General features: G+C 42.7%; 1 protein-coding gene across 4 annotated transcripts in view; it reads left to right on the forward strand.

Annotated features, from left to right (window-relative positions):
* Positions 1–23,869, forward strand: part of TEP1 (telomerase associated protein 1) — a 194,519-nt gene that overhangs the window by 92,974 nt on the left and 77,676 nt on the right. For all 4 annotated transcript variants that reach the window (XM_068241093.1, XM_068241103.1, XM_068241122.1 and 1 more), the window contains exons 6-18: positions 1,036–1,200; positions 4,033–4,104; positions 4,194–4,324; positions 4,449–4,606; positions 6,858–6,967; positions 8,455–8,545; positions 10,937–11,111; positions 11,462–11,675; positions 15,973–16,125; positions 20,997–21,083; positions 22,344–22,471; positions 23,159–23,221; positions 23,295–23,435. In XM_068241093.1, the coding sequence (XP_068097194.1) occupies positions 1,036–1,200; positions 4,033–4,104; positions 4,194–4,324; positions 4,449–4,606; positions 6,858–6,967; positions 8,455–8,545; positions 10,937–11,111; positions 11,462–11,675; positions 15,973–16,125; positions 20,997–21,083; positions 22,344–22,471; positions 23,159–23,221; positions 23,295–23,435 (1,688 nt within the window). The remainder of the gene's footprint in view (positions 1–1,035; positions 1,201–4,032; positions 4,105–4,193; positions 4,325–4,448; positions 4,607–6,857; positions 6,968–8,454; positions 8,546–10,936; positions 11,112–11,461; positions 11,676–15,972; positions 16,126–20,996; positions 21,084–22,343; positions 22,472–23,158; positions 23,222–23,294; positions 23,436–23,869) is intronic.

Below are 23,869 nucleotides of genomic sequence, written 5' to 3' on the forward strand. Positions count from 1 at the left end.
ATTCGATCACTGTGATCGAATCTGCTGTGAAATCGTTACGCAAACGCTGACAGAACGATCGATTTCTGTCCAATATTAATTGTTCCCGTCGATCCGTCCGTGCGGAAGATTTCGCTCGATCGCTGGCGGGCCGGAAGTGCGTCGATAGCAGCGTTCGAATGCCCGACGACCGACACTAGCGGCAATACATTACCTGCTCTGGCCGGCGCGACTCCCCCTCTGTCCCCGCAGCTTCTTCTCCGTGCTGGGTTCCGGACCGGCTGCTGCTTCATTGAACTTCCTGTCCCGGCAGGAAGTTTAAACAGTAGAGCGCCCTCTACTGTTTAAACTTACCTGGCAGGAAGTTCAATGAAGCAGCAGCCGGTCCGGAACTCAGCGCGGAGAAGAAGCTGCGGGGACAGAGGGGGAGTCGCGCCGGCCAGAGCAGGTAATGGATGCGGGCAGCGCAGCACCACCACCACAGATTGTGATCGGTTTCATGCTGAAATCGATTCACAATCTGTTTGCAGTAAAGGCAGCCATACGATCCCTCTCTGATCAGATTCGATCAGAGAGGGATCTATCTGTTGGTTGAATCTGATGGCAAATCGACCAGTGTATGGCTACCTTTAGGATGATAAATAGAATATTAGCAATCTGGTATAGAGAAGAGTCTAATTTCTTTTATTTTCAGTTTTAGAACTCTATAAAACTGGGACTGTTGCTGGTTTTTAGAATCCACACATTGTTTTGTTTAGCTGAAAAGGATACAGAACTAATGACTCTTTGAACATTCCTGCAGGAAATCCTCATTAGTATCATTATTGCACTGTTTCTCAGCTGTTTTGGCTTGTACTGTATTCACGGTTCAGGAACTGAACACTAACTCTTTTGCATAGATAACGCCATATTTTTTTAAACTCTTTCTGTACTGGAAATCAAGTAAGGGACTTCTGATAATGTCTTAGTACACTTTAAATTCTTTATGTCTGCAACAGTTGGATTTGTATTGTGATTGGTGTTTTAAGTAATTTCTGTGTGATGTTGAACTTCCAGAGCCTGGCAGGGAAGGGAGGTAAGTTGGCTCCTCTGCCATCCTGCCTCCGCAGAGGGCTTACTCTCAAGTTCCGAGAGTTCAGCGAGTATCAGCTGGCCAAGTACAATACACGCGTGCAGAGAGGAAAACGTGCATCCCAGAAAAAGAGGGAGAAAAAACCTTGGGTAAGTGACTCTGTATGACCTGTTTCACTGCTCCTTATTTGTGCCTTTTGCTTGCTATTTGACATTGCATACAGAGTAGCTATATAGCTTAGCATGAGCTTAGTTTATAACCGTGACTGATTAATGTCCAGAGGAAACCATGGTGCCTGTTTTTGTGCTAGGGATAGATATTAATACTGTTACAGCTGAATACTGTAACCAGCATTTTTAACTCCCAGGACACCTCAATGGCACATTAAAAATGCATGCTAACAATGTGTCTCATCAATTAAAAAAACAACTTCCATTTCACCTTATCTTTTTACATTTAAAAGTTCAGTACAGGTGGTGATGTCCTACTTCTGCCATACAGCAGGGCCTGCGGAAACTGCAGGCAGATAAGTACTGTTGTATTTAGTATTTACCAGTAATTTCGCAAAGGCCAGGATCATCCTCCTAATGTTTACTGTTTTTGTTGCAATACTTGTGCTGCTTGAGACTCTGCTGTACATTTTTCTGTGTACCTATGTTCCCCTTATTGTGCTTTGGAATACGCAGGCTCTACATGAATAAAAAATAATAATAATCTCCTCGATACTTTTTCACAAATAGATCCTGCTGTTTCTCGGGTGAACACTGTAGTGTCGGTGTCAGGAGAGGATAGGTCAAGTGGCCAGTGTCTGTATCAGGAGAGGATAGGTCAAGTGTCTGTATCAGGAGAGGATGAGTCACGTGGCCAGTGTCTGTCAGGAGAGGATGGGTCAAGTGGCCAGTGTCTGTCAGGAGAGGATAGGTCAAGTGGCCAGTGTCTGTATCAGGACAGGATAGGTCAAGTGTCTGTGTCAGGAGAGGATGGTTCAAGTGGCCAGTGTCTGTGTCAGGAGAGGATGGGTCAAGTGGTCAGTGTCTGTGTCAGGAGGGTATGGGTCAAGTGGCCAGTGTCTGTGTCAGGAGAGGATGGGTCAAGTGGTCAGTGTCTGCGTCAGGAGAGGATGGGTCAAGTGGTCAGTGTCTGCGTCAGGAGAGGATGGGTCAAGTGGTCAGTGTCTGCGTCAGGAGAGGATGGGTCAAGTGGTCAGTGTCTGTGTCAGGAGAGGATGGGTCAAGTGGCCAGTGTCTGTGTCAGGGAAAAAAAATGCCTTTGACTGAAGTCTGACTAGATTAGTTGCATGCTTGTTTCAGGTGTGTGATTCAGACAATTGATGCCAGATAGATCAACACGACTGCCAAAAACTTGTGGTGTATAAAAGGAAATTAATATGGCAGTGTAATGAATAGCGGAGATACCGCCGCATGGACAAGCGGCATGGCGGCTATCTCCGCGTCCAAGCCTGCGGCTGCAGTGCAGTCTGATTCCCTGCTCTTCAGGGGATCCTTGGCTGCAGTAGTGTCTGTATCTCCTGCCCCTCGGGAGATAACCTCTCTGATTACTGTTACACCAAACACTTTATCACATTGGGTGTCCTGTGTCTGGCTATACTAGTATCATTGGTGATTCTGCAGATCACCATATAAGCAGGTATAGCATCTGTATTATTGGTGATACTGCAGATCACCAATAATCAGAAAACACTCTGTGTTGCTGACACCAATCGTTACAGGCAGCCTCCATATCTCTCTCTCACTTAAAGAGACTCTAACAAATTTTTCAGCCTTAGTTCTTCTATCCTATAAGTTCCTATGCCTGTTCTAATGTGCTCTGGCTTACTGCAGCCTTTCCTAATTGCACTGTCTCTGTAATAAATCTTATCTCCTTTCCTCTGTCGGGCTAAGGCTTGAATGTGTGGAATGTGCAGGGCTGCTTGTGATTGGATAGAAGCAATACACACCCTCTGCAGGCCCCCTGCACACTCTGTATGACTCACACACTCTGTTTATGTGAGCCTATCACAAGCTGGTTAGTTTGTTTGTAATCACTGCCTAAAACTGTTAATTACAAGCCAGGATTGCAGCAGAGAGTGGCAGAAACAGCACAGAGGGGGACAGGAGAAAATAAGGAATAGAATGGTATGCTTTTTAGTGTAAGAATATTAGAGTACAGATTCTCTTTAAGGTGTACTTTAAGATCAGAATTTTTAAAAGTGATTGTTAGCTGCAAAAGCCTAGTTTGATGCGGTAAGGTAATATGTGCGCATATAAGCTATCAGATTATATAAATTTGCATACTTTTGCGAGGAACTGAATCTACCCTATTCTTACTAATGTTTTAAAGAACAAGCAACATCCATGGTAACTTAGTAATAAACACATATATAAGTAGATAAATACTACTTCTACTTGCATAACAGATGTATTGTGCTATCCACGTAATGATTCCTATGAATTTTACAAAGGAAAAGCAGTAAATACTATTCTAGGCAGTGGCCATTTTGCCAAGCTAATGCTGACATCCTATCCTCCCTGACTCTTGTTTTCTCCCTGACTCTTGTTTTCCCCTCTCCTCCTTTCTCTTGCTCATTGTGTATTCATTAGCTGCCCTCCTCCCAGAGTCTTTTTTTTTTTTTTTTAATTTTTTTTTTTTAATTTTTTTTTTTTTTTTTTTTTTTTTTTTTTTATTTACACATCCAATCACTGAGTCACCTCAGCCTTGCTTGTAAACACAAGTGATCAGCTAGGCAGGGAAATAAATGGAAGAGGAGGAATATATTATAGATAAAAAGAACTCCCAGCATTCAACTTTTTGGCACTGTTTTGCTCCTAAAGTATGTGATAACTCCAAACCATAACAGCAGAAAAAGTTTTGAATGCAGGATTAGCATCTTTATCACTTAATACACTCAGACCAGTTGCTGTTGAAATTTGATTTTTATGGTGACAATACCGCTAAGCTCTGAACACGTTTCTCTGTTTCAGGTTTCTAGAAATGTGAGGTTTGGTAAAAAATTAATAGCTTTTGAGTCCTTATTAAGACTTCTCCAGAAGCAGGTGAGCTGTTCCACGGTATTGTATAAAAGTGTTGCATGCCATCTTTCGCCGTCTCCTGTGTATTGACGCTAGTTTGTATTGGTTTGTAGTTTGATGAAGCTGCCTCTGCTGCCACTCAGAAGAAGATCAAGAAGAAAGACAAGTTCTCTTTGAAAAGTTTGATTCAAAGATTGCACATTTCTAAACCAGCTCATCATGTGATGAGTCTACTTGGTTGCAGGTCAGTATTTTTATTTTTGCAGTTCTCCCTTCCTCAGTCTATACAGTATATTTACAGGTATTTCTGTGTTACGTATGAGTTGTCCATTCTACTTCACCATATCAATTCTTTAACATATGCATAGGTATCCAAAAGACCTGCCCTCCTTCTCCCGTAGTGGACTGGATGGGCCCTGGCAGTCACATCTGTCAGGGCAAAGAATGAAACTGAAACAGCCGGAGACCTGGGAACGTGAACTCAGCCAGAAGGGCAACACTGGTCCAGTATGGGAGGGTCTCCTTGGTGAGTAACTGCAGATATTTCCATACACAAACCCTTCTGAGGCCTGCAGTTCTAGTAGGAGCATGGAACAGCTTGCCTTTTCTGTCTAACATACAATACAATAACATTTTTAAAGCGCTTTTCACCCTTCTGACTCAAATAGCATAGATATGTATCAGGGGTGTAACTAGAAATCACTGGGCCCCCCTGCAAAAATTTGGATGCCCCCCCCCCCCCCCCATAGGTGCCAAATCGTAAAGTGGGCAGCATTTCACCAGAAAATAATGATGCAGCTGCAAAAAAAAAATTGACTCACCTGGCAGAAGTCTCCTCTCCCGGCCGGCCTCTACCGTGCAGCTCCGCCGACGATCCTCCTGCAGCAAATCTCCTGCACTGACAGGCAGAGAGCAGGGCTATGGGAAGATGGTGCCCGAAGCCCTGTACTGGAGACACTAATAGTCTACAGTGCAGGATTTTGGACGCCATCTTCCCGTAGCCCTGCTCTGCCTCCTGGAAGACTCCCATAGACTGAAGTGAGCTGCGGATTGCTGGGAAAGAACTGGCGCGGTGTCTATTGGACGCCACGATCCGTTCAACACCTTAGGGGTCCACAATCTGGTGGCAGCACTCCCCCCGCACATGATGCTTCTGCCCTCCCAAAACAGCCCTGGGCCCCCCTGCAGCTGAAGGGGTTGCAGCCCCTATAGTTACACCCCTGTTATGTATCAGATCAATACATAGTTGCAGGGTGGACTGTGTTGGAGAGGAATTAGTCAGGTGTTTATAAATGCCAGATGGTGTTTACAGTTTGGACTTTAATGCTTCCAGGAATGGAGATGTCCTAAGTGTAGGGGCAGCATGACAGATGGCTTTGTCTCCTAAGGTTTTGAGATGGACTCTGGGGTTGACCAAGTTATTAGATCCTTTTGATCTAAGATTAAGGGGGCGGGGGGAGGGGAGATGCAGTTGTAACAAATTCTTCAGGTATCTAGAGCCCAGATTGTGCAAGGATTTGAAAGTCAATAAGCCAATCTTAAATAGAATTCTCCATTTTACAGGTAGCCAGTGGAGTGAGCGAAGGATGGATGTTATGTGGCAATGGCCGGGTTGGCTAGTTAACAACCTTGCAATGGTATTCTGTACTTGTTGCATGTGTGGACATCCTCAGGACAGCTCAGCTTAATTGCCATGACAAACCATCCTCTATTAGTCAAACATGTTAGTATAGAGCGGTTTGGTTCCTTTAAAGTGAAAAGATAGCCATACACTGTGCGTTGGTTTTTTTTTTTTTTTTTTGCCCAATTAGACATTCAATTAGACAAACTGCTAATTGTTTCTGTGCACGTTTTTTGAGGTGCAGCTTACTGGACACTGTGCACGTTTGCAAATAAACACTTTCTGGTTCCACAGGTGCACAATGTAATTTATAGCACGAACGTGCTTGGTGTCTGGAAAAAAGCAACTTGCTGTCAGTAGTTTATCAATGCACAAAAAATTGCATTAAAAAAAAACTATTGATTTTACATTTTATCCTCGATTCTAGGCCATAAAAATCCTTTCTTAAAAATGCACATATTTAGAACCACAGTTTTCTAGATAAATTAAAAAAATTTGTTTTAGAAACCACAAACACAATGGATTCCATTTCATCTATTCTTTTACAGTCAAAATTGAGAAAAAAATACATTTTTATAAATTTGATCTCTTCCCCCCCCCCCCCCCCCCTCCAGTTTCTGGGAAAAAAAAAACGCTAATGCATAGAATGCCCCATCTATCCCCTAAACAATACATAGTTTTGGCTGGGATGACAACAAAGTCAAAATGCAGTTAACTTAATATAACACGCCTCAAAATTCATTACAAATAGTATTCATGTGCGGAGATTGAAAACTGTTTCAAATCAGAGTTCTCAATTGGTTAATTCAGTCCAAGTTTACAAATGTGGACTGGTTTTTTTTTTTTTGGTTGTTTTTTAGTTGTTTTAGATAGCTCGATTTTGCAGCCTTTACCTAGATTTTGGAATACCAGAACAATGATAGCTGAAACAGCAATTGGGCTATATTTTTTTTTTTCTTTTGATAAGGCCAAGTTGTCTGTATTGCACATGACCACCATTTCACTGTGAGGGTTGCAAAGTTCTGCCAGCTATTGACAATGATAAAAATCCTGTTTTAAGATGAATCACATAAGCTCTCCAGTGTTCTAGATAACCATTAGTAAATTAGGCCCGGTGTGTTCCATTACATCCGTTATTTTTTTTTCTGTCACACAGATGGCCGTAAAGTTCCCTTCATGGCTTTACTGAGAAATCTGAGAAATGTAATCAGAGCGGGTATCAGCAAGAAACATCACAAGGATGTGACTGCTCGGCTGACTAACAAGGTAATGGTTGTTGCTTTAGATCGTTGCTTTATTATATTCATACAAACTTAGTATATAACAAGGCTGTAATAAAGCAAAGTTTGTGTAAAAAAATATCAACCGTCAAGACCTATTCCTTGTCTGTAAATCGAATAAAAGAATAGGAGATTTGACAGGAAAAAAAGGTGTGAGATTAGGACGACTCTCTCTTGTCTACCTATCTCTAATCCGCATCAAATAGTTTTGTTTGCTCCTTATTTATGTATGGAATTTGAAGACTAAGGCTACTTTCACAGTGGGACGTTGCGTTTTGATGCGATGTTAAAGTCGCAACGCAAACTAACAACGCGACGCCCCATAAAAGTCGCACCGCAACTCTATGCCCTGTTATCGTCGCATACAGTAGGGCATACAGGCAATGAAAAGTGTGCTTCCAGGTCATTACTGAGCATGTGCAAACAGTCCAATGCAGTTACTAACATGTATAACGTACATCATGCAGCACTTTCTAATGCTACATGTTACACACAAACGCAACATGTGCACTATGAATGTTGCACAGACTTTAGTAATGCTGTGCATTAGTCCACGTTAAAACATTTTCTAATGTGCAACTTTAACATCGCACTGTGAAAGAGGCCTAAACGGTAAATAGTGTGGCACATACTTATTTCTTCTCAGTTAGTCAATGTAACACGATGTCTTAACCCTTTTGAACTACATAGAGGTTGACAAATGCAAAGGATGTCTATTTTTTTTCTAACCAATCAAAGGTAATGAGTTCCTTGAATTGGCACTGGAGGCTATTGGGAGATAAAGGTTACAGTTCCCACCTCCTTAGTCACATGGCAGCACAGCGCTGCCACTTTAGATTCTAGTCCCTCCCACCACCATAATGAGATCAGTGATGAAACACAAAAGGGGTTTTATCCACTAATCCCCAGTAAAATGACCGTGCTTGGGCATTGCATAGCAATTTTACTGGTATTCATAAGTAATGCAGCACTTCTTTGGTATATAGTGCAACTTGTGTAATGTACAGAACATGCACAGTGCTTCTTTTATACTGTGCCTTACACCATACTAAAGTTTGTAGGAAAAAAAAAAAGTTATTTTCCGTTAGCCGGGCGCAACCACTAGGTGATGCTAAAACTCCGTTAGCCGGGCGAAACTGAGCTAAGTAATGTAGAATGTAATCTCCCTCGCCAGCGATCGCTGGCAGCAGAGTTACATCTTTCCCTACTATCCATGGTGGCCTGGAGGGGGAATAGTAATTAAGGCCGCCGAGATTTTGCAGGCCAAGGGGGCTTACATTCTACATTACTTAGCGCCATTACCCTGGCTTAAGCGAAAGCTCTTACACGTTTTATAGTTTATTCTTTATCTTCTGATGCAAAACAAGTGCCATAAAAGTTGACTTTCACATTTTTCTTTAACACTGTTGGCTGGTTTAGTTTGCCTTGTTTACGTGTGACTTTTTTTTTCTCCCCCTTATGCTTTCATTTTAGAATGCTGTAATCCAAAGCCGCCTCTTTCCATTCCGTTTCTTGTCTGCTTACAAAATCATTCAAGATCTTGAGACTCAGCTCAAGAAAGCAGGTGAGGTCTTTATATGTATCAGGATTCAATTTTTTTAGGCATATTTTATTTTTTGTTCATTTATTCACACGTCTACAAAGCAGAAAAACGTTTACATTTACACAAAGCGTATTGCTCAAATCGCATCACAAAATGTTCTTCAACAAATCTCACCATTTAACTTTTTTACTACATTCCATGGACAATTTAGTGTGAGGCTAGTTAAATCACTACTTTTGTTTCCTGGTGTCTAATAGCTATAGGAGCTGCCATGTTCCCCTCATCCTCCTTCCCCTTCTAGCTGCCCATTATTTATCAACAGGGAAGGTGTGAAGTGGAACAGTCCTCAGGGCTGATTCTAGACTTTTTGCTGCCTGAGGCAAACTTGAGGTTCAAGCATGCTTTGAATACTCACAAAATTCTGCTGTCTAACACAGCCTCAGCCAATTCCCACCAGGGAGCCCCGGCTTGGTGTTTTTTGGCAGCAAAGTGCTCAAGCCTCCACCTGGAGATTGTTGCTGACCTTTTTTAAAGACAGACAGCTAGAGCTGACAGTTTAGGCTGGCTAAAAAAAGCACAAAAGAGACACAAGGAGATGATATGGGCTTCCTCAGGCCAGGCCTGGCTCCTGTCACCCCTGCTGCTGCTGCCTGGATTACTGTGAGGGCTCATGATGGCTCCAGGGTCCCACAGACACCCATCCAGCTGAACAACACAGACACAGGCCTGGGTGGCTGCAGACAGTGCTGCATGATTGATGGTGGACAGGAGTCAGGACTCTCTCGCTTACCCCCTGTCGTCATCCCTGTAGGCCTATCTGGCTGGTTGCTGATTCTATCGTGGTGATAGTAGAAGGGGCAGGCGGCAGGCAAGGGGCATCGCTCTTCTTCCAGATCAGTTTCTACCTCCTGATCTGGTAGGGATTAGATTGTGAGCCCCTCTGAGAGACAGTTAAGTGACAAGACAATATATATTCTGTACAGTGCTGCATAATATGTCAGCGCTATATAAATACTTAAATAAAAAAAAATTAAAAATATAGTTATTTTGTGAGCTACATTTATAACTGATTTTTAAAACTGATTGAATTGGGTTTTACTGCAAGCGTTCATGGTGCAAAAACTTTGTGTAGAGGCACCAGGGAATAATAATAACAGTTTCGTTAGTAAGTTGTTTACATTTTAATTGATACTTTAATACGCAGTAGCAAGAAAGTCGGCACACTAAAGCCTGGTACACACATCAAATTTTAATTTTACCATCTCTGTGTAATATGGACAACAGATTTAGAATACTATGAACAGATTGTGCAGGTAAGCTCTCATACCGCATGGAAGTGGTAAAATTGGCCAATCAAAATTGGATGTGTATGTATCCTTACACTTCCTGGTGACCCAAATGGAACGGGACATGGTAGTGATACCAGTGGAGGATGCCGCCCGCACAATCTGGGCGCGTGCTTAGTCTACAGCAACACTGCATCATATTGGGTCCAATGTGGTTTTAATCCAGAAGCATGGCTGCTGCTCTGTTTCTCGTCAGGCACCTAACTGCTAACACTGTATTGCAGGCTTCCTCAACCAGGATTCCTTGAGTACTCTGCAGGGGTTCCTTGGCATTTTCCCCCATCGGGGGGGGGGGGGGGGGGGAGTATAATAGAGCACATTATAATAGGTGGTACTTTAACAAGAAGCGCTAAATTGGGGAGTCAGGAGATGGTATAATGAGTGGCAGTGTAATGGGGGGTAGTGAAATAAACAGACACATTCTTTTAAAGGCCATGCCTCCTCCATATTAAATGCAGGGGTTCCTCAAGATCAAAACATTGTTTGCAGGGGTTCCTTGAGATCCTAAAAGCTATTTGGAGGGTTCCTCCAGGGTAGAAAGGCTGCTCTACTGTTTTTGTTTCCAGTGCAAAATTGACTTTTCTTCCACGTTTTTGGATTAAAAGCACATTAGACCCAATACACTGCAGTGCTGTCTGTTTCTTGAACTACCTATTGCTTCTCTTTTCTTTCTTTCTCTTATTTTGGTTGATACTGTATTCTAATTTATGACACTAGAACATTTCTAAAGTGGAATTAAGGACCTGGTTTCCTAAAGGTACTTAAAAAAAAAAAAAAGGCTTAAATATACTTTTTAGAATAAGGATTTAGTCCTATTTACCCTAATTGAAATTAGGTTTCCTACAGCCGCACACGACAGAAACGTACCGTAATTCAGCTTAATATATATTGGGGGAGAGAAAATGAAGCTATGCCAGAGAGATGCATTCTGGTCACAGAAGCAAGATGAAAGAGACAGAAATAATTGTATTGATGGTGGATAATGCTTCCTGAGAAAATAGTTGGTGCTTATAGACTTTAAATCCCCTTTAATATGTAATGTATATTTTCTTACAATCTTCCACAGAAGAGCCATTCCCCACCAATGCTATCTTACTGAAGCGTATCTTTCAAAGGGAAAAGAAAAACATTCCTCAGCTTGCCCGCAAGCAGTTCTCTCGACGCCAACTGAGGGCATGTTTAGCAATATCTGCTGTTCACCAGCTAGTTAAAAGAGAGAAGAAGGCAGTCATGATGGCCAGGTGAGGAAACTGAAAGTAGTCACTCGAGACAGAAGTAAAGGACAACTGAAGTGAGAAGAATACGGAGGCTGCCATATTTATTTCCTTTTAAACAATGCCAGTTGTCTGGCAGCCCTGCTGATCTATTTGGCTGCAGTAGTGTCTGAATTACGCACCAGTAACGAGCATGCAGCTAATCTCGTCAGATCTGACAATGTCAGGATCTATGGCTAAACGTATTAGAGGCAGAGGATCAGCAGAATAGCCAGGAAATTTGCATTGTTAAATATGTCAGCCTCTATATCCCTCTCTTCAGTTGTCCTTTCAATGTTTGATATTTATGGTGTATGTTCTTTTATTTGGTAACACAGAACTATAAACTTTGATGAAGATGTCCTGCAGAGTTATAAGAAGTCACTGGAGGAAGCAGTGCAGATATCAGCCCGTTATAATATCCCACCTATTCCTGGGCGCACTGTCATCCTGATGTACATGGATTATGCTATGCATGAGCCATGCCATGGAGCAAAAGAACTACCTGTTTCCAACTCTACAAATCATGGGTTCAGGAAAACAACACCATCAGTAAGTACATTATGAACAGTATGGGATATTTATGTAATTAATTGAAAGGATAAGTGTAATTGGAGAGTGAAAATGCCAGATAAACTCCATTTTGCCTCTATGTGATGTGATATTTCCGTGTGTGTGTGTGTGATGCAGTCTGTAAATTTTAAGGTGCGTACACACGCACTACTGCCGCCAACAATGGGTCCGTCAGACCCTCCCGCTGGGCGGACGTTCAGCCGACAGTAGCACGTGTGTACGCACTGTTGGCGGACTGATGAGGCTGTTTCTGAATGATCCGCTCAGTGGATCGTTCAGAAACCAGCCTTATCAGTCGGCTGACAGCGCGTACACACGTGCTACTGTCGGCTGAACGTCCGCCCAGCGTAGAGATTCCATGTACTTTTTACCAAATGTGGGGTATGGGGGTTGCACATAGATTGTCGTGAGATTTTAGCACTAAGCAATGCTAAAAGAGGTCAAGGATGACCCTCCTGTCCTGACAGAACACAGCCAAAAAAGTCAAGCCTCCAAAACCGAGGAGAGACTAGGGTTCCCTCGTAAGTCGACCCAAGGTTCCCAGATAGTGGTGAATTGGTCCATAGTGTCCCTTATTAGAGCATTAAGTCGCTCACAAACCATAATATGGTCAATTCTTTGTTCCAGAACTGCCAGTGAAAGGGAAGGCTTTAGCCATTGAGAGGCTATGTACGTTTTAGCAGCTACTAGTATAAACTGGAGGAGCCTATGTTGTGAGTTTTTGGGGCTTAAGGCCTAACAAAAAGACTTTGGGATCTTTAAGCGAGGAGAAAAAAGATCGGTTACTTTTCTAGTCAGTTTGGACCAAAATTTCGACACCAGTGGGCAAGTCCACCATCAGGGATGAATATAGACCAAGTTGCGCTTGGGGCAAGGCCAGGTTTTGGCGCCTATGCTCTTATCCCTACTGTTTATACATAATTCGAAAACTCATTCCTCGCATGTAATCCTAGAAATAGGGTGGCGATTTACTGACCACCCCCCCCCCCTTTGTTGCAATCCCCCCCTTCTTTCCCACCAAGGGTCGCAATCTATTGACCCCCTATTTGTGGCAATACCCCCCCCCCCCTTTCATCCACCTCCGAGGGTGGCAATTTACTGAACTCCCCCATGTGGCGACCACCCCCCTGCAGCCATCCCCTGCCCGGTGCTATATAATTCCGTTACTGGTCATGAGGAATTTCTGTGGATGATTTGGCAATTATTTTCTTATTTATATTTTAAAAGTCCAGACTTCAATCTGACTGTAGTGTAGCCAATGCTAGATTTATACGTTATACACCCCTAGGCCAACTTTCTTGTGGTTCCCCTTCCATGTGCAGCAACTGCGCTCCTATTCCATGTGCAGACCCCTCTTCCTTATGTAACATCTGTGCACAGCAGCCCCTCCCTTTCATGTACATCTCCATTTCTCATCAGCTCCCATCTTCCATTTTGCAGTCTTGCCTTATGCAGGGTTCCTTCTTCCAACGCCTAGGCAGTTGAGGCCATTCCAGAAATATACGGTAGCATTGATCATAACTCTCTCACTGATAACTAATTAAGCATAACTATCACTGATGACTAATTACAGACTATAAAACTTTTGAATGGCAAAGAGAAAAGTAAAGTTAATAGATAAGAAAGGGCAACAATTCAAAATGGGGGTTGTAAAATATCTATTATTATTATTATTATTATTATTATTATTATTATTATTATGTTCAGACAATAAAACTGGTTATCTTGTGTTTAAAAGCTAAAAAACATAAGATTAACTGTAGGATTCTAAGTTTCCTATTTAGGAATAGCACTGTAGGTACAAATGTTTATCTCATCAGTTTATTTTCTGTTCATGTTTGCAGAAGAATGTTTGATCCAAATTCAGTAAACTTTTCTCATGAGTTTTCTCACAGTAAATGTTTTTTCTTCACCTACTCAGTAAAGTATGTTTTAGCCAACAGCAAGGGAAAGAAGTCTTTTAAATACAGGTAATCACTGAGTTGCAATTACCCGAGATACGATCGACCTGCCAATACTAAAGCAATACAGAGTACAAATAAAATACTAAACATATCTATATCCATGTCTCTGGACAAAAACGCACATAATCAACAACAAGAGAAAGCGTCCATGACACTACAATTCATTAGATAACCAACTCCATAGTCCTCATTTAAAATACTTTATTAAGGGTAACAAAAATCTATAAAATCAATTAAAATAGATCAGTGGTAGGTCTATACGTAAGGGGTATTCACAATAGATAAATACAAAACTGTATCACAATAGTACATCATAAGGTAAGCGGCCGAACTGCAACAATGTGGGTAGCAGAAATGCAGTCAATCACCTAGCCGCACCTTGTGACAGTTGATAACACCTATACACAATAACCATGCTGCCCGCACATGTAATTTAATATGTAATACACATGTATAGTCGGCCATGCACTTACCCAATGAGAGGATCCCCGAACAACAAGACCTCCACACCGTGCGCAATCTCACGCGTTCCGGACCCCTGTCCTTCGTCAGAGATAATGTTTTATCTCCGACGAAGGACAGGCGTCCGGAACGCGTGAGATTGCGCACGGTGTGGAGGTCTTGTTGTTCGGGGATCCTCTCAGTGGGTAAGTGCATGGCCGACTATACATGTGTATTACATATTAAATTACAGGTGCGGGCAGCATGGTTATTGTGTATAGGTGTTATCAACTGTCACACAGTGCGGCTGGGTGATTGATTGCATTTTTGCTACCCACATTGTTGCAGTTCGGTCGCTTACCTTATGATGTACTATTGCGATACAGTTTTGTATTTATTTATTGTGAATACCCCTTACGTATAGACCTACCACTGATCTATTTTAATTGATTTTAAAGATTTTTGTTACCCTTAATAAAGTATTTTAAATGATGACTATGGAGTTGGTTATCTAATGAATTGTAGTGTCATGGACGCTTTCTCTTGTTGTTGACGACCTGCCAATACAGACGGCCCAATCCCGACTGCCCAGTCCTGTCATAATTTTATAATTTCCACACAGGGTAAGTTTAAGGTGCAGCTTCAAACTTCTCCCGTGTCCCAGTGCAAGTCCCTCAGAGCTCCCCGCAGCAAAAGCAGGGCATTTCTCATCTCCCAGCTGAGTCCAGTGCTGAGCATCCTCCTTGGTCCACATCCTGCTTGCTCTAGTACCTCTTCCCGTATGTTGCGGCAGAGGACCGGCACTAGAGGGAGCAGGAAATGGAGTGGATAGACGCACAGCACTGGACTCCGGCTGGAAGGTGAGATCAGCACTGCTGGCACAAAGGGGAAGGTAGAAGGGGCACAGAGGAGGCACAGGAGATGACGCAGTGTTCTGAATTATGAACAGATTCAGGTTAATCCTGAACGTACAGTACCTATCTCGTTTAACTGGGGACTGCCTGTAATGTTGGAAGTGAACCAAAGTTTGATATCACTTTTCTTTTTTCTGATGTTTCACTTGCTAAAGGCTCATACACACGCTCAATAAAAGTCTTTTAAATGCATGATTATCAAACAACTTGAAGAAGTTGGACAACGTTTGTCAAGTAAAAGACGCACAAACGACAAGGCGTGATCACTGATAAGAGGCAACCAACAACTGATAATACGCAACTCAAGTCAACCCAACTGCTGCACGTCTTTTACTTGACAAAAGTTGTCCAGCTTCAAGTTGTTTCATAATCGCGCATTTAAAAGACTTTTGTTGAGCGTGTGTATGTGGCTTAAGTGCTGCGTTCTTACGATAAGATGAGAAAACATCCTGAGATAAGAAACTTAGGAGAAAAGTTTATTGAATTGGCTCCATCGTGAGGATTGCGAAGAGTATAGTGAATTGGGGGCTGTGAAGCTGCAGTCATGAGCACACAGATTTCAGTTTTTTGTTTTTAATAATTTTGCCCTGGATGCATTCTTGATGCAGATGCATTCAGCAACCCTCACTGTGTTCCTATGTAACCTGGGCATGATTTGTAAACTTTTTCCATCCAATACTGAAGTTTTTTTTTATTTTTTGTTTTTGTTATTGTTTTCTATTTTTTTTCCCCCTCCAAGTTTGCTGAAAAATGAAAATGACTGCACACTTGTGCTAATAGGTTTTTGAAGATTGTATAAATCCCTGTTGCAAACATATCAAATATATATATTACGTACGATATTTATTTATTTTTATCATTGTTCTTTTCCTTGCATTTATATCCAGTTAGACTTGATATGTATTTTTTTTTTTTTTTTCCAGTCTCTTACTTAATCGCACCTTTTTTCCATTGCAGCTAATGGATGTAGGTTTGCTGTTGAGCCTTATGGTAAAAGAAACAGCAGAAAATGCTGAACTTGTCCTTTACAATGAGCGTAAGTTCATCTTTGCTGAACTCTCTAATAACCCTCTTCTTCAGCGGGTGGAAGAGATTAAAGAACAAGCAGAGGTAAGAGAGACAGTGATGATTATGGGTGAAATTTTCAGTATTTAGTGTGTGCTGTTTAGTTGATCTGAAGTGAAACAAGACAAACATGCCCACCAAGTATAAGGGCCTAAAAGACCCTGATAAGCCCTCTTACTAAAAATCTTTTTCCTTCTTTAAAATAAAAGGTATTTCTGATAATTCATCTTTAAAGGGACTCCGAGCAGTGCAGAAACTATGGAAAGATGCATATCATTTTAAAGCTCTCTTTCTCCTCTTTCCAATGATATATAAATCACCGCCCTACGCCTTTTAGTTTTCGCTATTTTCGCGATTGAAATTGCCGCGGCCACGATTTCAATCTCGAAAATAAAGAAAACTAAAAGGCGTAGAGCGACGATTTAGGTATCGCCAGAAAGAGGAGAAAGAGAGCTTTAAAATGATATCCATCTTTCCATAGTTACTTGTATTACACAGGACGACACTTTCCCCAGTGTCAGCAGCTCCATTCAGCAGAAAAGGTCGGCCTGTGTAATACAATGTAACTATGGAAAGATTGATATCATTTTAAAGCTCTTTCTGGCGACACCTAAATCGTTGCCCTACGCCTTTTAGTTTTCTTTATTTTCGCGGCCGCGGCAATTTCAATAGCAAAAATAGCGAAAACTAAAAGGCGTAGGGCAGCAGTTTATATATCATCGGAAAGAGGAGAAAGAGAGCTTTAAAAGGATATGCATCTTTCCATAGTTTCTGCACTGCTCGGAGTCCCTTTAAGTGATTTCCCATGATGCCTCACTCCCAAATATGAAAATCATCTCTGTCATTGAAAGCCAGCACACATCCAGAACTGCTGGTGTATAGTTTGGGCTGGTTCACATGGGGGTCTACTCGATGTTTACCGCCGGTTACACTGATCCTCGTATGAATGTCGTGTTCTGATCCTTTCAACACCCCCCCCCCCCCCCCCCGGCTTTTTAGCGACCCTGGAAGCAACTTGCTACATCCAGGGTTAATTACCCATGTGTGTCAGTGTTCCACTGCAGGGGTGAAAATGCAGAAAACTGCCAAAAGGTGTTTCAAAAGCAGACAAGTGTGACCCCTTAATATTGCCTAAAACTGGTGCACCTACAGGGGTTGGTCGAAATAATGGAAGCACCTTGAAAATCAACAAAATATATTTTAATATGGTGTAGGTCCACCTTTTGCGGCAAATAGTCAATTCTCAGAGGTATTGATTCATAGAAATTGTGAATTGTTTCCAAAGGAATTTTAGCCTTCAGTTAAAACACCCTCCAGTACTTTTGGAGACGATGTCGGCGGAAATCGACTTCTTACTTGAATCTCTTATAACGGCCATAAATGCTCAATAATGTTGAGGTCTGGGGATTGTGGTGGCCAGATGAGATGCTCAACTTCATTAGAATGTTCCTCGTGCCATTCTTTAAACATTCTAGCTGTATGGATTACGGCATTATCAGCTTGAAAGATGGCATTCCCCTCCAGAAACAGTTCTTGAACCATAGGATGAACTTGGTCACCCCAAATTACTAAATAGTCTCGGCTGTTAATTCTTCCATGAAGGGAAATCATTGGCCCGGCGTATTTCCAAGAAATAGCACTCCAGATCATCACAGAGCCCCCGCCATGTTTTACGGTTGGGAGAAGGCAGTCTGGATGAAATGCTTCGAGGGACCAATTCTGGTGGTTTCTAGACCACTCTAAACTCTTAGAAAACCTCTGCTCTCAAAGACAAATGTTTCAAATTGCAGTTCTTCCTTGGAATCCAGATTTGTGCATCTCCCGACGAACAGTTTTTTGTTAAAACTGGGTTCTGTAGGTGTTTATTCAGCTCTGCAGTGATTATAGGAGCTGTGGTCTTGCGAGCTTTTCTAACAATTCGATTTAGAGTCCGACGGTCTCTCTGACAACTTCGACTTTTGGGCCACAACTGTGCTTTGCTGAGGATGTTTTTCCTTCTCTTTCAAAGGCAGTCATTACTTTTGAGACAGTACCTCTTGAAATGCCAAGCATTCGGGCAGTTTCCGTTACAGTAGCACCTGCCATATGAGCACCAACAATTTGGCCTCTGTGAAAGTCTGAGAGATCTGCCATTTTTATAAATTATAACCAACTTTTGTTTAAATATCTGTAAAAAAAACAATTTTAATTAAACATATAAAATAACAAATAATAGAAAAAATTAACATATGTCAAGTTTTGAGTGCTTAAAACATGTTCAAAGATTGATGCCAAAAATGTTAGGTGTTTCCATTATTTTGTCCAACCCCTGTATGCCATTTATGAAGCTTTGTAGCTTCTTTTCACTTACTTGTACAGTGATAATAAGGCTCGGTAAACACTGGCAAAAAAAACGGGTCTGCTTGCAGTTCATAATGTAACGGATCCTAACAGATGGGAACGGATTCAATGTTAACCTATGGATCCATTCACATTCATCCGTTCAAATGGATCCATTCCACACGCTCCATTGAACGGACCACAAGTGTGGTACTGTACTGCAGTGGTTTTTCTGGACAGCGGAGCCCAGCGGAATGGAAATAGACGCTGGAGCACTGCATTGGGGGCAATGAGAAACGGGTCTGTACAACACACTGGCTAAATGGAGCGTTTTAGCCCACAAAATACACTATGGTGAAGGGGGTCTGGGGAAGGGGGGGTGTATGGGGAAATGGAACTGAACGGTAACTGAATTGATCCGGATGAACGGAAATTGAATCCCAAATAACATTATACAGCATGCATGTCCCAGGACTAGAGCTGATCAGTTGGATGCAAATATTTACGAGTTCATGTAGATTTATGTACATTTTTATGCAAATCTGTGCCGCTTGAAAATGGACCAATCAAGTCCCACCCAGATTTAAATTGATTAACTAATTTCAAGTTGCATATATTTGCATAAAAATTACATAAATCTGAATGAACTCAGAAATATTTGCATCTGATTGATCATCCCTACCCAGGACAGGGAAAAACAATCCTGTGGTTTATACCCCAGTAACTATGCTCATGGCAGACCCTGTGAACAGTTTTCCTCTGCAATCGCTGTTCAGTTATTCCTTCTGAGGACAGACCCCTTATCACAAACCTCCAATTAAAGACTGCCCTCCAATTAGACTGCCCCCCCCCCCCCCCAAAGACAGACCCCATTGACAAACCGCACCCCCAGTATTGATACGTCCATCACAGATCCGGTAACAGACAAGACTCCGGAGCACTAGAACTATCCCTCTTGTTATAATGCTTAATTAACAAGCACATCCCAGATATAGAACTGCCAGTTTTGATAGAGCTTACCTTTTCCATGCTGTCCAGCATGGAGCCTCTCATCCCGCTAATATGCCCCGCTTCCTGCCACCCACACCAAGTGACACCAGAGTAGAGATGATGCAGGGCTCCAGCGAGTTGCCCAATCTCTAGGGGAGAGAGCAGGATTCGATATGGAGAACACCAGCGATGCTACAAAGCAGTGCCCCTTAGAGGTGCCCCTAGCATGTTCCATACATGCTCAATCACAAGAAAATGTATGCGTGCTCTACACCAAGCTTAACCCTTTCAAGTCTAGCTGTGCAAATCTGGCTAAAATGGCTTACCATGAGACATGCTCACGCAGAAATGCATCTGCTTTCGCATGCCAAACTTTGCAGGGTCAAAAACCAATACCGCGAAGCGGTTTCCCTGCGGGAATTAGTTCATGCTATACAGCACTATCCAGGAGCGCCTCGGGGAGGCTTCCCATTGCTCCCATACAACCGGGGGGGGGGGGGGGCTGCGGGGCCCCAGGCTCTCTCACTGCCTAGGGACCACAGCGACACCCCGGAGGAGGAGGCTGGGTAGCGCAGACGACCCCCCCAAGCGTGGCCGGCGCCGGGGGGGGGGGGGGCATCCGCACCCATCTCCCAAAAATTTAAAAACAGGCACTTACCTCAACGTCCATTGCGTTCTGCTGCTGCGCATCGACTCGGGGCACTGCATGGGAAAGGAGTGACGCATGGGTCACCCTGAGCTGTGGGGCTCAGGGCTGGCTCACACACATCACTCCAGAAGGGGGGGGAGGACAGGCACAGACAGCCCACTCATAGAGCAAGCCATCCACCACCTGCCTCCAAAGGACAGAATGCAAATATGCTCAATCACAAGAAAATGTATGCGTGCTCTACACCAAGCTTAACCCTTTTAAGTCTAGCTGTGCAAATCTGGCTAAAATGGCTTACCATGAAACATGCTCACGCAGAAATGCATCTGCTTTCGCATGCCAAACTTTGCAGGGTCAAAAACCAATACCGCGAAGCGGTTGCCCTGCAGGAATTAGTTAATGCTATACAGCACTATCCAGGAGCGCCTCGGGGAGGCTTCCCATTGCCCCCATACTCGGGGAGGCTTCCCATTGCCCCCATACAACCGGGGGGCTGCGGGGCCCCAGGCTCTCTCACTGCCTAGGGACCACAGCGACACCCCGGAGGAGGAGGCTGGGTAGCGCAGACGACCCCCCCCAAGCGTGGCCGGCGCCGGGGGGGGGGGCCATCTGCACCCATCTCCCAAAAATTTAAAAACCATTCCATACATGCACCCATCTAGATAGCCTCTGGCCATTTTTACTGATTGCATAAGATGGTCTCCCTCATAATCTTTTTTGCTTTTATAGAGACATCCACATGGACTGTCTAATTTAAAACCTATGTCTCTTTGGTCTGCATGCATGCAATATTGATGTAGAACAGTAGATTTGCTTCATTTGTCAAACCTCATCATGCAATTAAGCAAATTTCAATTCTTTCCTAAGAATAATAGCTAATGTTTTATTTTTAATTATGTAACTATATTAAAGCAGTTTAATATAGGATTTAGTTAATGCAGGAATGCTTTCTCTTTAGAATGCAGACTGGCATTCATATTTGCCCTTCGAGCAGGGAAATCCACTGGCGGAATATCTAACTGGACTCCTTCTGAAAAGAACAAAGGTAAGGAGAAGCAACTTTTTGTTTTGGACAACCTTTCCTAAAAAGTGGAACGCCTCCAAAAAATCTTTCTTGCTAGAGTTGGACAGAGAATAGCCTTATAAAGTAAACTTTATTGCTGTGTGTGGCTCCATTGGGGGTCAGTTCCCTTTAACTTCAGTTTTGCCTGCTGTGAAATCCCTACAGAGGCTCTAACCATCTCGAATGCATACTAATATATACCCTCTTTCCCTGAAAATAAGACCTACCCTGAAAATAAGCCCTAGCTGGAATGTTAAGCATGCTTGAAATATAAGCCCTATCCTGAAAATAAGCCCTAGCAGAAGTTAAGAGGAGGAAGAGGCAGCCAGTAAGTGCGGACACAGGGGTGCAGTGCCATTCGGGCAATGATCCTTTAATCCCAGCACACAGAAAGGTTATTAGCTGTGTGCTGTGTGCAGGGAAGACAGGTCAGGTGCCTGATCAGTACAGTAGCATACTTTCAAATCCATGAATATCACAGTACAAAGCAAGAGGAAATTGTCTGCTGAGAGACACTTCCTAATAGAAATCTAAGACATCCCCTGAAAATAAGCCCCAGTACAGCTATTAGAGCAAAAATTTATATAATATATTTTCGGTGAAAGACGGGTAGCTATTGGATGTTTCTGATGCTGAAACCAAGATATTTAATGTAAAAGTAGGTACCTGAATAATGTACTGCATTTCACTATATGCCATTACAGTTCCTCCTTAAAGGGATACTGTAGGGGGGTCGGAGGAAAATGAGTTGAACTTACCCGGGGCTTCTAATGGTCCCCCGCAGACATCCTGTGCCCGCGCAGCCACTCACTGATGCTTTGGCCCCGCCTCCGGTTCACTTCTGGAATTTCAGACTTTAAAGTCTGAAAACCACTGCGCCTGCGTTGCAGTGTCCTCGCTCCTGCTGATGTCACCAGGAGTGTATAGCACCACCCCAGTATGGTCTGTGTCTGCGCAGTACGCTCCTGGTGACATCAGCGAGAACGAGGACACGGCAACGCAGGCACAGTGGTTTTCAGACTTTAAAGTCTGAAATTCCAGAGGTGAACCAGAGGCAGGGCCGGAGCATCGGTGACTGGCTGCGTGGGCACAGGATGTCTGTGGGGGACCATTAGAAGCCCTGGGTAAGTTCAACTCATTTTCCCCCGACCCCCTACAGTATCCCTTTAAGAGATATGCTGCCAGTAGCACTCATTTCACACTATAAGAACCACTGCTTTACAGCTCTGTTTTAATGCACAGGTAGATACTCTGCTGGTTTTTGCAAGCTCACCCCCTGGTGAAGAGTTCAAGTCCGTTTTGAAGGAGTACCGTCGGACTGTGAATTCTGATTGCCTTTGTGTGACTGTGCTGCCCCACGGCTTCAAGAGGTAACTACCTGAATGTGGTAATTGGTTATAATACTTACTCCTCAGTTGTGTTTGATATGTTGTCCAGAACCTATTTTCTGTTCACTTTAATATCTCTAATTGTAATTGTTGGTGAAGCACCCAAGTATCTACTACGACATAATGTGTTATAGACTCCATCCTGACTATAGCTTCAGTTACATTGCTGCAGATGGGGCATCTGATGAATGCTTAGAATTTACATAGTAATGAGCCTATATCAGTGTGTGTATAAAGACTCCATCCATTCGTACTTAGTTTCTCATATGATGTCATCCACATGTGACTAATGTAAACTGGGTGTTTTCTTGCCCCAGTGTCTGAGGCACACAAATATTTGGTGCAAAGATAATTATGAAGCAGGCTGTGCAGCTGTAGACTTTTCCTCCTTGTGGTGTTCTTCTTATAGTGTTAAGGCTGAGTTAGACTGAAACTGCTGTACCGCAACAGACAACTGAGAGAAGGAATTGTCCATGTTCCACTATGGGTCTGTTTACAATTATGCCTTATAATGTATAACGCATATATGTAAAATGACACATAGGGAAACATGGAAAATTCCTTTTTATCGGCTGTCTGTTGCATTATAGCTAACGGCAACTGATTTAGTGTTTACTCCGTTGATCACATTTTGGCTAACATCAGAACATACTCTTTATTTCTCCACAGTGAGGATTCTCTGGAGCAGTGCAAAGATGTGACATTGTGTGGCTTCACTGAACAGGTGTTGAAGTAAGTTGGGTAGTTTTTGCATTCTTTGACAAACATGGTTGGGGCTCTTATTAATTCATATCCATTCTTTTAGGTATGTATCTGAGAGAGGCACTGACCGTCTTCTGGATCATGTGGAGAAGGTGAATGAAAGATTCAATGTTCCGGAAGACCCAGACGAGGTCAAGAGGACTCAAATATCTAGTGGTCTACTCACGATCACTCCAACACAGAGGTAGGTTTCCCCATCTGTTTGCTAAAGCTCTTATTAGTATTTTCTCAGAAGCACTTTTGATAGGTAGAAAAGTTTTTATCTTCCAAACGGCAATAAACAATTACTGGTAAGTCAAGAATAATCTTTATTACAGTATTTGTGTAATTACACTTACATGTAGTAAAATGCCTTAAAATTGTGCCCTGATTAAAAATGCAATAAATCACTCACTGCTTTAATCACTCAATTTTATATTACCCCCAGTAAATACAGTATGAGCTGTTATGTTGGGCCTATACCGATAAACTAGCTACAGTCTGTACTGCCCCGTTTTAAAAAGTGTGCACCTAGTATCTTTCCCATTGTTTGTAAAGTCTTCCTGCTCTTTTCTCTGTGTGTATCGCTATCATCCCTGTCTTATCTGCCCTAACTTAGTAAGCACACACTAACTTAGT

Source organism: Hyperolius riggenbachi, chromosome 1, assembly GCF_040937935.1.
Source record: "Hyperolius riggenbachi isolate aHypRig1 chromosome 1, aHypRig1.pri, whole genome shotgun sequence".
NCBI classification, from domain to species: domain Eukaryota; kingdom Metazoa; phylum Chordata; class Amphibia; order Anura; family Hyperoliidae; genus Hyperolius; species Hyperolius riggenbachi.